The following is a 14,706-nucleotide window of genomic DNA, read 5'->3' as shown; positions in this document are numbered from 1 at the left end:
CGAAGAGAAACCGTATAACGGTTTCGATTTCGAAAAGTCTAATTTTGGTTATACATAATAGAATAATCAAGAAATTGATATGGCACAACTTTTATAAAATAAACACCTGAACCGAACCATTGACACCCTAGGTCGATCTGCCTAAGTTTGACTATGTTTAGCGGTTTACGTATTTAAATATAGATAGGTCAAAATTAACAGCCATAACTTTGACTTTATATAGGAAAACATTTGAAAGTAATTAGGTGAAGTTCGAAACTTAGCGGTTTATAAATTTTAAAACAATTATTAGGTCAGTTATAATTATATCTTCACATATCCAAATAAAAAGGTACTGCATTCAACTAAACATGAAGTTTAAAATGTTAATTTGGCTTAAACATCATATTAATGGTAAGTGAAAACTATTAATAATAGGCAAAAAGTTAGTTTGACAAATAAACTATAACATCAAAGTTTACAATTTGAATTGTTAAATGAATTTGAATTCTTGAAGCAATAAATATTCTATAGAATAATTTTATTCTGTCAAATATTTTAGAACATATCAAATTCAAAAGAGTGTCATTTAAATTGATTTAAATCAATTTTATTTATTTGGGTATTTATGGAAATTGGATAATTGATTGGCCTAGTCAACACACAACTTACTCACCACTCCCAAAATCCACTCTTCAATTGTACGACTGTCAAACCTCTCTATAACAATCTCGTTCGGAAATTTTTGGATGTTATAGCGAATTGTTATTATAGAAAACATATACTATTATAACAGAATATGAAATTTGATTCTGGAAAAGCTTGACGTTTATAGTGAAGTGTTGTTATATAAGGATATTGTTATAGAGAGGTCTGACCGTATGTCCTAGGGTACCAAGTAAATCAAAAGTCAAAAGAATGAACCAAAATAGAGCAACAAACTGTAAACAATTTAATTGTGAAACACATTTTTCTATATTTGGATTGAATTCGAGAAATAAGAATACCCAAACTAAAAACTCTAAACTTTGCATACCAATTTTGCAAATTTTTGATTAACCAGCTGACACTTATTATAGTGTCAGCTGCTCTCTCTTTCTTTCTCTTCAGTTACCATTCCAAATTTTTTGCATCAATTGCATTATAAAAACAAGAATCATCGTGAAAAGAGTAACAAATCACCATTTATTATGTTTCATGCATGCATTTCTAATTCTGGAAAATTTTGCATACAACAACTGTTATTTCACCTCCTTATGAGTTATCTCCTTTTGTTTATTGTCAAAGGCAGGAGGAAAAGGAAAAGAAGTCAAAACAGATTTCTTTTTATACCTGAAAAAATGGTTAGAAGATCAAGAAAACAGAAGAAACAGGAAAGCAGTTCTAGTTCTTCTTGGAGTCCAGAATCTTCAGACAGTAGCACTGACTTGCATTATAGTCCAAAGTTACCAAAGAAAAAGGCAAAAAAAGACATTTTGGCTAAACCCATAAATGGCTATCTCAGTGAAGATGACACAAATCTTGCAAGTTCTTCAATGAGGACAAGAAGAAAACGAAAGTGCCAATCGAAAAAGCAGCGATATATTATAGATGAACCATCTTCATCTGAAAATGATCAAAGTTCTGATGTTTTAAGTGAGGAGAAGTTTAAATGGGGAAGAAGAAAAAGAGCAAAGAGAGGTAGAACTAGGAATTCAAGAAAAGGAAATGACCAAAGACAGAGGACAACAACAATACTTTCATGGCTAATAGATTGTAAGGTAATTCAAGAAAATGCAGAAGTTTTTGTCATGGAAGAAGGGGAGCCAAAAACAAAGCAGGGGGAAATAAGGAAAGAAGGCATACTTTGTTCATGTTGCAATTATGTTTTCACAGTGGCTGACTTTTGTACGCATGCTGGAGCTAACAACAACAATAACATACCCAGTGTAATCCCACAAGTGGGGTCTGGGGAAAGTAAAGTATACGCAAACCTTAACCCTACCTTTAAGAAGGCAAAGGGGCTGTTTCTGGTAGATCCTCAGCTCGGTACTCATGCTGGAGGAACATCTAGTAAACCTTATGAGAAAATTTTCATTGCTGAAACATGCTCTTCTCTCTTGTCTTGCATGATTCAAGCTTGGGATCTTCCGGAAGAACGTAATTATCGTCGATTTAATTTGATCGAAAACGAGGATGCTAGTGACTCTTGTGATGATGCTTGTATGATTTGTGCTGATGGAGGTGTTCTACTGTGTTGTGACAAATGCAGCACTACATATCATCATGATAAGTGCTTGGGAATGAAGGTGATAAATCTAACTCTTTCATCATATAGTTATCTCTAAAGGGCAGTCTGGTGCACTGAGCTCCCCCTATGTGCAGGGTTCGAGGAAGGGTTGTATCATATAGGATCTATTGATGCAACCTTTCTTTTTCTATAAAAGGTTGTTTCCATGAATTGAACGTGTGACCTTCAGGTCATACGACAACAACACTTTAGCAGTGCGACAAGGCTCCCCTTCACTACATAGCTATCTTTAATTAGGTTTAATCATATTGACACTGAAGTTTTTTGGAATTTCTGTATAGCAGGAGGTTCCTAAAGGGTCGTGGTATTGCTCATTTTGTGTCTGCAAATTCTGTGGTGTTCCTGCTAATGAAAACGATTATTTGCTGAAATGTTCTCAGTGTGAGAAAAAATGTAAGAAATGTTTTCTGGTTCCTGTCTGTACTCTTTTGAGTTTCTTGTTCCCTGGTAAAAACTCTTTTGCACTAGGAATTGAAAAATAAAACAATATCCCTTATTCTGCAGATCACTGGGAGTGCCATCTAACCAGAGTGAAAATCAGCATAGACATTAACAACCCCCCACAAGGCACATTCTGTGACACTAGCTGCAATGAGGTAATACTCTCAATATCTGAAAGCAGTTAATTTTGATAGAGTTGTACTTTTGAAACTTTATTTTTTTCTATAACGGTGGTGTCTAAGTAAGTTTACCTCCCACCAGCACAGGCAGCGGCGGATTTAGGGGGGCAGAAGAACCCCCTTTGCCGTAAAATTACAATATACATATAAGGCACCGTTTTGTGTCACTATATATTATATTTTGAATCCCCTGACACGGCCCAAAAGCATAGCTCAGTGGTCAAGGGGCTTCAAAACCTTTGTGAGTTCGCTGGTTCAATTCCCACTGGCCACAATTTCTTTTAATTTTTTCTTTTTTGAACCCCCTTAGCAGAAATCCTGCCTCCGCCACTGAGCAAAGGCATTGAATAACTCTGCCGACTAAGGTTTAGACATATTAGAAGAACTCACCTATCATTTTCTGTGTCTATATTAAGCATAGAAATACACATTGACCTTGTGCTTATAAAGGACTAATAGTCTTATTAGTAGTTGTTAATGATAACTGAGATGCTTTTAAAATGAATCATAATTGTGAAGGTCTATGATACATTGGAGAGGAGCATTGTTGGTGTTGAACGTGAGACCAAGGGAAGCTACAAATGGACATTACTTAAGAACACAGATGATGGCTCTGGGATTAATATAGAAGACGATTATCAAAGAACTGTATGCCACTCCAAGCTAGCCGTGGCACGAAGACTTATGGAAGACTGTTTTGAGCAAATTACAGACAGACATACTAGAATTGATGTCATTAAAAGTGTGGTCTACAATTGTGGGTAATTTACAAATCTCTCATCATATATTGCACAAAGGATATATAAAATGTTTAACTCTTTCTATGTTCTAATGAAATATAGAAAGAAGTCACGGGTTGGCGTAGCTGGTAAAGTTGTTGCCATGTGATCAGAAGATTACGGGTTCAAGCCGTGGAAACAGCCTCTTGTAGAAATGCAGGGCAAGGTTGCGTATAATAGACCTTTGTGGTCCGGCCCTTTCGGGACCCCGCGAATAACGGAGCTTAGTGCGCCGGACTGCCTTTTTTATGTTCTAATGAAAACTTCTTGCAGGTCAAATTTTAACAGGGTGAATTTCAGGGGCTTTTACACTATTATTTTAGAAAAGAATGAGGAAATCATTTCTGCAGCATCCATAAGGTATTATTATATATCTTTCTTAAACCAAATTTAGCATCAGAGTGTCAAAAGTATGCTTTTTTTGTGCTAAACATCTACTTAATATTCTAAGGATCCATGGACCAAAGCTTGCTGAAATGCCCTTCATTGCAACAAACAAGAAATATAGGAGAAAAGGAATGTGCAGAGAGCTAATGGTTACCATTGAATCAGTAAGAATTTTATCTCAATTTTATACCATATCGATATGTTTTAACCTATCGTAGCTGGTAACTTGTCTTATTTTCAAGTTAATATTTATTGTCACTTTTTATGGACGGCTAGCAATAGCTATTGGAGAAGTACTTTGAGCTGATGATCTTATTTGATGCAGGTCCTTCACTATTTGAAGGTAGAAAAGCTGGTAATTCCATCAGTATCAGAGCGCACAGGCACCTGGATTACTAAATATATTTTTCATATAGTCGAATCACCACTACCAGAAGAGATGAAGCTGCACAATACGTTGATGTTCCATGATGCAACGAGATTGCAAAAAGATCTCGTTTCATCTACTTTGGCTAGGACATGTCGAGCTAATTCTCGAGGTTTTTTTCCCTCCCTACTAATCCTCCTCCATCCTACCATAAATATAAGAAAATTATGGCTAATCTTGACTTAATAAAGCGGAACAGATGTTTGAGGATTTATATAACCGATCCTGACTTATTTGAAACTGAAGCCTGATTCTTGTTGTTGCAGCCAAAGAGACACAGAGTTTCCCGGCGAAATCTAAAGAACCGAGACCCTTTGACTTGAATGTTGAACCGTCTCAAGAGGACGAGGACTGCTAGTTAAATGGCATAGCCAAAGTCACTACACTTCCTATATTTGTGCTGAGCATTTCAAATTTTGAACTGCGTGGAAGCAGTCATTAATGCTTGCATAGTGCAGGCTATCTACGTCACACCCTTTGGCGTGTGGCCCTTCCCCGGATCTTGTGTGGACGCAGAATGTTTTGTGCATCGACTGCCTTTTATTTCAAATTTTGAACTGATCTCTTAGCCAGACATTAACATATCATAGGTCATGCCTATATACTATTTAGTTAAGACTGTTGTACTCTATATGTACTAGATTTTCGTGATCATTGTTATGCTTATAATTTTTTGTACTAGAGTTTCAAGTTCATAGACATGCAGATGTCTGTTTTTCTTTTTCTTTTTTGGTTTCAGTCTTTGGTTGAGATTAGTAGTGTTTATTTGCTTAAACATGAATTTTGATTAATGAATATTTTCTAAATGAACTTAGTGCTGAAGAATCCTAGAGAGCTTTCCTATTCGGTACATTGGTGGCAACAACAAGAAAACAATGGCCTCGACAATGCAAGAGATAGTACCATTTTTCTTTTCTTAAATCTCTCCATTATTTTGACCCCGAAAAGGACGCCTCAAATTAAATTTCTGTATATAGAGACTGAAAACACGTTACGTCAAAAATATCAAGTACTACAATGGCACCTGGAATTGAAGGAGAGCATATTGAGACACTTTCAATGAACGGCAAGAAAATGCAAGTCAAAGATTTCATATGGTCTGAGGAAGAATGGCCTGCACTAAAACACGATGATTTCGGAGATGTAATTAACGATATTCCAGTGATTAGTCTTAATGGTATTTGGGACAATCAAGAACTATACAAAAATGTCTGCCAAGATATGGTGAAAGCAAGTGAAAAATGGGGATTCTTTAAGCTTGTGGATCATGGGGTACCTAGTGAGATAGTTGAGAACTATACTAGTCGCTTGCAGGAGCTCTTTGATCTTCCCATGGAACAAAAGCTCAAAGGTGGCAAAACATCAAGCTTACCGTTAGGATATTACGCCTCAAATCCTGAGTATGAGCAAAATTTGCCTTGGGCTGAAATCTTGCAGCTGCTTCAGTCACCTGAAATGGTTGTCCAATTCGCCAAAAAGGTCTGTGGGGAACAATACCACACATTTAGGTAAACATACAACACTTATATCTTCAATCAGTCCCCTACTGTGCGAGCTTGATTCATTTTGATGAGACAAGCACGTGGATATTTCTTTTCACGAAAGGTGATAGTAAAATGTGAGATTTGAACATAGGACCTCTACCTGCTCTAATTAATACCACGTTAAATTGAGTGACCGGTTCATCTAAGTTTAAGTTGCTAGAAAGAGTGCACTTTAGTTTACTTGACTAATCTTACCAAAAATGCTTATTTTGCTGGTTTTGACTCTGATAAACTAAATAGCAATGCAATGATAGAGTACATGAAAGAGATGGACAAGCTAGGAACGATTATATTGGAGATGTTGGCTCATGGAATAGGTCTAGCAAATGATTTCTTCAGCAAAAACTTTGAAGAAAAGGAGGCTACTATATTCAGGATAAGCAGATATCGCCTTGTCCCCTCCCAGAGAAGATAGTAGGTATAGGGATCCATTCAGATCCACAAACCTTAACCATATTGTATCAAGATCAGGTTCGTGGCCTTCAAATCCTCAAGGATGACAAACAATGGATTGGAGTCCGCCCTCTTCTCAATTCATTTGTCATCAATATTGGCGACACCCTTGAGGTCATTCTCTATCTATCTCTCTCTCAAAAAAAAAAGAAAATCATAATTACTACAATGATCAGACAGCAATTTTCTTAATGTATGTTTGGTATGACAAAAAACATTTTTCGTGAAAAAATGACTTTTGCCATACCAAACACACATGTTTTTGTGTATTTTCAAGTAAGTATTGAATCTTTGTTTCTTGCAGGCTTGGACAAATGGAAGGTTAAAGAGTGTTATACACAGAGCAGTGGTGAATAAGGAAAAGAAAAGGCTATCAATGGCATATTTCTTGAATCCAACAAGCAGTGCAACAATTGAATGCCCTCCTCAGCTTATTGATCCAGTTTCCAATCCTAGAAAATATGTACCCTTTACGTGGGCTGAGCTGCGGCACCGTCTTTTGACTACTAGGAGAGTTAGGGGCAAAGTTGTTGCCATCAATAAATTCCTTATTTCTAGTTGAGACTCATTTTCAAATCTATAGACGTGATCTGCATTCTAGTTGTGTAACATTTGAACCCAGGATCTCTATCTGTTCAAACTTCAGATACCATATTGAAGTGTGTACAGTTAAATAAACGTCTTGAGTTTGTTTATTAAATAAACATCATTAGTTCAAACATATATAACAGCGGTTCATTTGTGAACATATGAATTCAGTTACACCTCTACTATTAGTAGTCTTACTAGCTCACTGTGCATTACACAAAATGTAGTCAATTCAGGAAAAACAAATCACTGTCTATTTCTGAAGCAATTCCTGAATGACTATCACTAATGCAACTTGACACTAACTATAAATAGGCACGTGTGCAGGGAAATACACATTACAAGATGAGAATCTATCGCTATAAGATCCTTAAAGAGAAAAGGATCATCCAACATTGGATAAACCACTTCTGCTATATGCTCTGGACATCATAGCTACTAGACACTAACACAAGTAGGCACAAGAGCAGGGCAATAAAACTTACAACTTTAGAAGCTACCACAAGATCCTTAAAAGAGAAGGATCGTCCAAACTTTGGCAGCCACTTCAACTGGTTTCGCTCTATCTCAATGCACTCCATCATAAGAATTTGACACAGCTTCCACCGCTGACATGTTAGTGGAATAGTTGTACCACATAAAGCCACTGCTTATAAGAGAATCAACGAAGTAAAGATCCATGTGTTGTAATATCAGGAAGATCAGAACTAACGGAGAACTTCAACCATCTCTTCTTCTCAATAAACTTAAGACATGGTTGCATCACCAACCCAATTGCAACAGCAACAAGGCTTACAACCATTACTTTCATTGAAGAGAAGGCCAACACGACACATATAAGAATGGCTGGAGGTATACACAACAGGATGGCTCCAACAGTTCCCCCAGGTATCTTGAATGGGCGTGGTGCATTGGGGCACTTTATCCTTAACCATACAAATGCTATAAATTCCAAGATCATTCCGAAGCAATACAAGAAATTTTCTGCTGCTACTATCTCCTGAAAGCTTAGCCATGAGAGCAAAACTACACCAGAAGCTGAGAAGAGAATCCCAAGTAAAGGAGTTCCATAACGAGATCTCTTCGCGAAGAACTCAGGGAGCATCCCCCTCTCCGCCATACCCAGTAACTGAAAAGAGTCGCTGCTCATCTCGGCTACAAACATCCCCATATTTGACATTGCAGCAGCCCCTTGAATCCAAACTCTAAGCCAAACTCCACCCAGCATTTTCGCAATATCAGAGAAATAGCCGTCAGTCCACAAGTCACGCTGGAGGGGAACAGCTCCAGTACCGATCAATAAAGGGAAAAAGTAAGACAGAACGACTAGAATCACAGCATAAAACAAAGCCTTGGGCAGAGTCTTCTTTGGGTTATGTACTTCTCCAGCAAGAGTACTTATCGAGTCCCAATAATTCAGATTCCAGAAGAGAGTATTCAGATACAAGTTCCAATCAACACTGCGTACATCGGCCACTAACCATCTTTCAGGCCTTATTTTGGGAATCGAAATGAGCCCCATAACCACAAAAGGAAGAATTGACAATACACCAAGCGAAACAGCAACCCATCCAACAATAGTTAAACCTCTGTAATTCATGTAAGTGAGAACCACAGTAAGGGCCAAAACCGCTATAGTTCTAGGAAGCCCACCACCTAATGCAGGGATAGCTGATTTCAGGTAATCTAAGAACATAACGGGGTAAAGCGCATTGTCAATGACTCCACTCAGCCATTTCATCCAACCTTGCTGAAACCCCCAATATGGACCTAAAGCAGATGAAACCCACACAACATAACCACCATTTTCAGGGAACATGGTGCCCATTTCAGCTGTAATCAATGCCTCTGGGATACTCCATATGAATGGGAAAATCAAGAAACCCAAAAGAGCAAGAAGAGGACCAGCTGCCTGCACAGTGTCCTCAACACCAAAAGGACCACCAGAAACCTCATAAAAAATGAGGAAAACTAAAGGCAAGACTGAAACTTTCCTAGCATTATTTGCTCTGGGAGATGGAACCTCATTAATCCCTATGTACTCTGCACCATTGAAATCTCCCATTGGAATTGCAGTTTCTCTGTGAGCTGAAACCCTCAATTTCTGCATTTTCCAACAAATTTCAAGTTAACAAAAATTAATCACAGCACACATATTCATCATACTTCAACCAACACAGCACAAGATCATCAGACACTAGCTAACTACAGGAACAAAATAACAAAAAGAAGCAACTTTTGACAATTGACAACATGGGTGAGTACAATAAATGCAATTAAACTTACCAAAACAATAGTAAACAATCAATAATAACAAAATCACATAATGGGTCGTCATAAATATATCTAAACATCAGCATAGAGAGCAAAAAATTAAATCTTGAAAAATCTTGAAAATGAAAAAAGCTTCCCATCTACCTATTGTGCATGCATCAGATCCGAGCTAAGGCAGAAGATATAAAAAGTCAAATGTACAGAAAGCAGTATAATACAAAAATAAAAGATTAAAATGGAGATAGGTAAAGAGAATAAGACCATGAAAGAAAACTAAATTCAATGGGGAAATTCCAGCATTCTTGCTCTCAAAAAGCCAAAGATTTTTCAAGCAGAAGCGTTTAATGATTGAAACGAACCCAGAGCAGTTAGATAGATCGAAGGTATCGCTCCTAACTCCTGCGTATTTGCAGTGCAACTGAGAGGAAAGGGGGGTGGGTGTTAGTGTCACTCACGTGGCACTATACTACTGTACCAACTAAATGCCAAGTGAAAGCCCTTTTTTTTCCTAGCTAAAGATTTTTATTTCTATATATTTTTAAAAGAGAATTGAATAAATTTAATCGTAAAAATAGCACGGTCTAGCCAGTTTTCGGACTGGTCATTCAAAAATAGCCAGCATTTATCAAGTCAATGAAAAATAGTCACTATTTTGCTGCAACAGAGATCGGTCCAGCATAATATACTGGAGTTCGGTGCACCTCTCTATGAACTTCCACCATATTATGCTGGAACTACAACATACGGAAAGTTCCAGCATAATATACTGGAGATTCGAGCACTTGTGTATGAACTTCCAGCATATTATACTGGACCGGTATACTTTGCTGGAACTCCAGTATATTATGCTGGAGTTCTAGTGTACTTATGTTGGAACTCCATCATATTATGCTGGAGTTTCAGCATACTTATCCTGGAACTCCAGTATAATATGCTGGAGTTCAAGTATACTTATGCTGGAACTCCAGCATAATATACTGGCGTATTTTTCGGGTTTTGAACATTGTTTTCGCACAGATTTATCTTCACATGAAAAGTGGCTAAATTTTGATTATTTTTGAAACTGGGCTATTTTTGAACGACCACTTGTAAATCTGGCTATTTTTGAATTTCTCCCCTTACCAAAACTAGCCAAGGACATATAAAAATAGAAAAATCAAATAAGTAAGGTTCTTTCTCTCAAAGCATCACATACAAAAATCTCCTTCCATATTTTTTAAGCATGATTAGCAACATTAAATGCAAGACGGAAAGGAAATTTCATTGATGAGGTGGCAAATAAGGTAATGAAATACAAAAAAAAATGTAATATTCCAAAAATCTAAGCAAAAAGGAACTTTTTCAATGGGTATAGTTGAAATTCATTGAAAACATATAGATAAGTCAATATACAAAATTTGAGAAAGATTGGAGGTGATTTGGACTAGTTTTGTATCAAAATTCGTAATTAAATCGAGTTCAAAAAATTCTTCTGCGACACATGTATCAAACATGTATAAAGCATGTATCTCACACAAAGGTATACATGTGGTACACAATTGATACAAATATGATACATATGTGATACACAGATGATACACAGTATGATACACATATCTTTTTTTTCATGTTCAGTTTTTACTTCGAATTTTCAATTCAAACCACCTCAAAACTTCACCAAATCATCCCAAAACTGAGATTCAAGCTCCTTGAGATGTACCCAATCTATTTTAATAATACCAACTCAAAAGAAAGCTACAATTTGTTCTTTTTTTGCTACAAATAGCTAATTGGCTAATATTATAATATTTGGCTAGTATTAGCAATATTTTATGAATTGACCCATTTTTGTAATGAGGTACTTATAAATGAAAATTGCTGGTAGTTTCCCATAAGTTAAAATCTATGTAACCACAATTTTTAGCTATAGAAGCTCTCTTAAGTATTTGACAAAAATACGATCTAATTGTGATTTGAACTTCTAATCTTACAAAAAATTAGGAACTTAATCAGTGTGCCAATTTACAATATACATCAAATGGTGTCTTTTTTTTAACTTATTGTAACCGTACAATATTCTAAATATATTTTATAAAATTTTCCAATAAAGCGGTGTTGGGTGACACTGCTTCGTTCCATGTGCATCCGCCCATGTTAATTTTGAGAGTAAACTACTGCTTTGATCGCTAATATTTGATAACATTTGCACAGTTCTTAATGTTCTAGAAAAGATTGCAAGAGCAATAACCTAGCTAGTAGAAGGGGTTAATTTCATATATGATCATCAAACTAATTTTAATTTATTTGAACTAATAAGTCAATAAACTGATTTTTGTGACGAAAATAACTCAATTATGTCTATTTATCACAAAAAAGCTAAATCTTGCCGCAACCACACTACTAGTACTACAAACTAAGGCTTCATTTGTTTTTTCTAAAATTAAAACGTCTGAATCTGAATACACATCTGAATATCAAGATGTGTATTAAGATTAACACATCTGAATCTGAATACACATCTGAATATATTAAGATGTGTATTTAGATCTGAATAGAAATAACTAAGACTGTTTGATTTTTAACATCTGAATGTATAAAATTTATTTTTATCTAAAAATTAATAAACATAAAATTCAAATGAAATACTAACTAATCTAATATTCTATCAATAAAATATATTATTTTTTAAAATATGATAGTTGTTGGTGGTGATGACTAACGGGTGAATGCCGACTAGAGGCGGTGGTTGGTGGTAGTTTTGGTTGATGATGGTGGTTCATGATAGTAGCTAGTAGTAATTGGTAGTGGTTGCGATTATGATTGAAGATGGTGGTGGTGGGTGGTGATAGTTAATAATGTCGGGTGGTGGTAAGTTATAATGATGGGCAGTGCCGGCTGTGGTTGTTGATGGTGATGGGGTGATCAGTTGTGGTAGTTGAGGCAAATGAATGTTGATTATGGGTGAGAATGATGGTGGTCGGAGTTGTGGGGATAGTAGGTGGTGATGGTCAATAATGGAGGCTATGATTTAGGATGATGGTAGCGTGGTGGTGGAGGTGGGGGTGGGGGTGGGGGTGGTAGTGGTAGTAGGGTGGTGGTGGTGGTGGTGATGGTGGCGGCATGGTGGTAGTTGATAATGGTAGGCGGTGGCAGCAGTTAATAATGAATATGTGATAGCATCTTAATGAAATTAAGTCTCTGTTATAGATCTTAATCATACAGACCTATTCAGACCCATTAAGTGGTTGTGAAGTAAAAAAAACAAACACACTTAATGATTAAGATCTGAATAATTAAGATCCAGACTTTAAAAACAAACGCACTTAATGTCAGAGATCTGAATGATTAAGATTCAGACCTCCATTAAGTGCAAACAAATGAGGCCTAATTGTTAGGGAATTCAGATCTAAAATCACATACCAACACGAGACTTAAATTTTAACAATATGACAACCAAAAAAAAAAGGCCAGAACTGTTATAAATAGAATTGTATTTATGGTGAATGTCTATATTTAGAGAGATTCTAGGGTTCATTGTTTGGTGGCTAAGTCACCCTCTCCCTATAAATAGAGGGTTCTATTCTATTGTAATTCATCCCAAAATCAATAAGAATTCTCTCTCCCTACTTTTCCTTGCAATATTCTTCTTCTTTATTGTTTCATAACACGTTATCAGCACGAGACTCTAATCAATTGAGTAGAAGCTTTGGGATTGATCACAATGATTGTCAATTGTTCTATGAATTTCCTTCATGCTAAAATTCTGGATTTAAGGTAAGTATTTTACCGTATTTTTCTCTTTTATTCTATACTTTAATTTTAAATACAAAGCAAAGACAACAAAGTTTGATTATAACTCTAATGGAGTTTGTAAGAAATTATAACCACCTGAAGTGGTAAAATTTCTATGCCCGCCATGATCAAATTCATGTATGGTTGTGGGCAAAGAATTAAAAGTCCGTCCCATTGAATTTGCTCCATTCTCATTCCCTTAAGAGAATGTGATAGCAATATGTGATAAGTCTGAAAGAAGATAAAATTATTACCGTGAAGGTATCAATGGATGTGGATGTGGCAATAGACGAAATTATAATCGTCATCATTGTGATAATGAGAATAATAAGGATTCTCAAAATAATCCTTCACTCTGTGAAAGTAATATTTGTCATCGATTTGACATAAGATTTTATAAAGCACATATAGATGATTATGGTCCATTCATGATGTGAATGTGACAACATCTGATTTAAGAATACATATTCATTTTTGGAAGAATATGAGCGTGCTTGTGGTATATACCACACTCACCTCTAGAAGGAGGTTTGAGAGGAAATAAGAAAATAATGTCATTATTATGGCATAAATGGTCATTGGTCACGTACTTATTGTACGCCAAAATATTTTGGCATTGTGATTATTAAAAGACAGCGGTAATGCAAGAAACAGAACTTGCATATAATTTTGACCATAACCATAATGGTATAACTTTCTCTTTGAAAGAGATATTCACCATATTGATGTTGATGAATATGTGATAGTACCAAATTAATTGAGAGCTCTGGAAGAGCAAATTATTATTATTTTGGAGAAATAAAATTATCGTAGTAAGTCTCAAAGAAACTTATTAAGTTTCTAAAGTATTCGCGAAAGCGGTTGATTATATTGAGACTATAAATAAAGGAAAGATTTAATATCTTCTATTTCTACAACTAGTAGCGGGGTAATATGTATGTGAAAAGCTACCCGCTTTATTCTCCAGTTTGTACTACACAAACAAAAGAATGCCACAATAAAGAGAATTTTATTGGTATAAAAATCCATATCATAATAAACTTGGAGTTTATTGATAATTGCACACGTCATGGTGTAAATCTGAAGTTTATCAATATTGATAATTTATTCAGTTGGCGTAATTGATTTACCCATATCAATTTAAGTATGATGTGCAAAAATAAAAGAGAATTCACATGGGTAAATATTAAAGAACTAGAAAGTTCTTTACGAATTCTCTTATGTTGCTGTTCTCATTAATTAATATACCAACTAAAATTGGGATTGAATCCCATGAATTCTGGAAATATCAAAGGTGAATATGGGTCCATTCACCTGCCATGTATACCACATAAGATGCATCTATGAGATGGTTACATGTGCGATTATTAATAACCCGCAACATGGTATTTGCGAGGTAACTTGCTCAATAATTTAATTTCGAGCATAATTTCCAGATTTTCTATTCAAGAAGTTCATCTTGATAAGTTGGTTTACATCACAGTTGGTTTAGCAAAATGATTTATTAAGTGCCTCTACTTAATAGCTAAACAATTGCTTATGAGAACAAAGTTATCTATATCAGTTTGATATACGTTATATACGAAAGTATATT

The 14,706-nt window shown here is 35.7% G+C and overlaps 2 protein-coding genes and 1 pseudogene across 3 annotated transcripts; 2 read left to right on the top strand and 1 right to left on the bottom strand.

Moving 5' to 3' along the window:
• On the top strand, nt 1,320-4,840 carry LOC109231661 (increased DNA methylation 1-like). Its single transcript, XM_019397305.1, has 9 exons — nt 1,320-1,739; nt 1,974-2,267; nt 2,554-2,685; nt 3,409-3,537; nt 3,732-3,757; nt 3,942-4,028; nt 4,120-4,219; nt 4,381-4,594; nt 4,749-4,840. The coding sequence occupies exons 1-9, from the start codon at nt 1,320-1,322 to the stop codon at nt 4,838-4,840; spliced, it is 1,494 nt and encodes a 497-aa protein (XP_019252850.1).
• On the top strand, nt 5,500-7,041 carry LOC109231660 (annotated as a pseudogene).
• LOC109231277 (probable polyamine transporter At1g31830) lies at nt 7,149-9,795 on the bottom strand. Of its 2 annotated transcripts, none has more exons than XM_019396888.1 (2): nt 9,603-9,795; nt 7,149-9,171 (listed from the first exon to the last, which is right to left on the bottom strand). In XM_019396888.1, the coding sequence occupies exons 1-2, from the start codon at nt 9,603-9,605 to the stop codon at nt 7,729-7,731; spliced, it is 1,446 nt and encodes a 481-aa protein (XP_019252433.1). In that variant the 5' UTR covers nt 9,606-9,795; the 3' UTR covers nt 7,149-7,728. The 2 variants fall into 2 exon arrangements, with proteins under 2 accessions (XP_019252433.1, XP_019252434.1); XM_019396889.1 differs by having other exon boundaries at nt 9,701-9,795.

This window comes from Nicotiana attenuata, chromosome 8 (genome assembly GCF_001879085.1).
Source record: "Nicotiana attenuata strain UT chromosome 8, NIATTr2, whole genome shotgun sequence".
Classification (NCBI taxonomy): domain Eukaryota; kingdom Viridiplantae; phylum Streptophyta; class Magnoliopsida; order Solanales; family Solanaceae; genus Nicotiana; species Nicotiana attenuata.
The sequence above is the reverse complement of the archived record's forward strand: the minus strand, read 5'-3'. Positions and strand labels throughout refer to the sequence as shown.

Excerpts from the sequence above, each read along its gene's own strand:
- LOC109231661 (XM_019397305.1), top strand. The coding sequence starts at position 1,320 with ATGGTTAGAAGATCAAGAAAACAGAAGAAACAGGAAAGCAGTTCTAGT. Across the intron at positions 1,740-1,973 it reads CATGGCTAATAGATTGTAAG|GCAAAGGGGCTGTTTCTGGT; the intron begins GTAATTCAAGAA and ends ACCTTTAAGAAG. Across the intron at positions 4,029-4,119 it reads ATTTCTGCAGCATCCATAAG|GATCCATGGACCAAAGCTTG; the intron begins GTATTATTATAT and ends TAATATTCTAAG.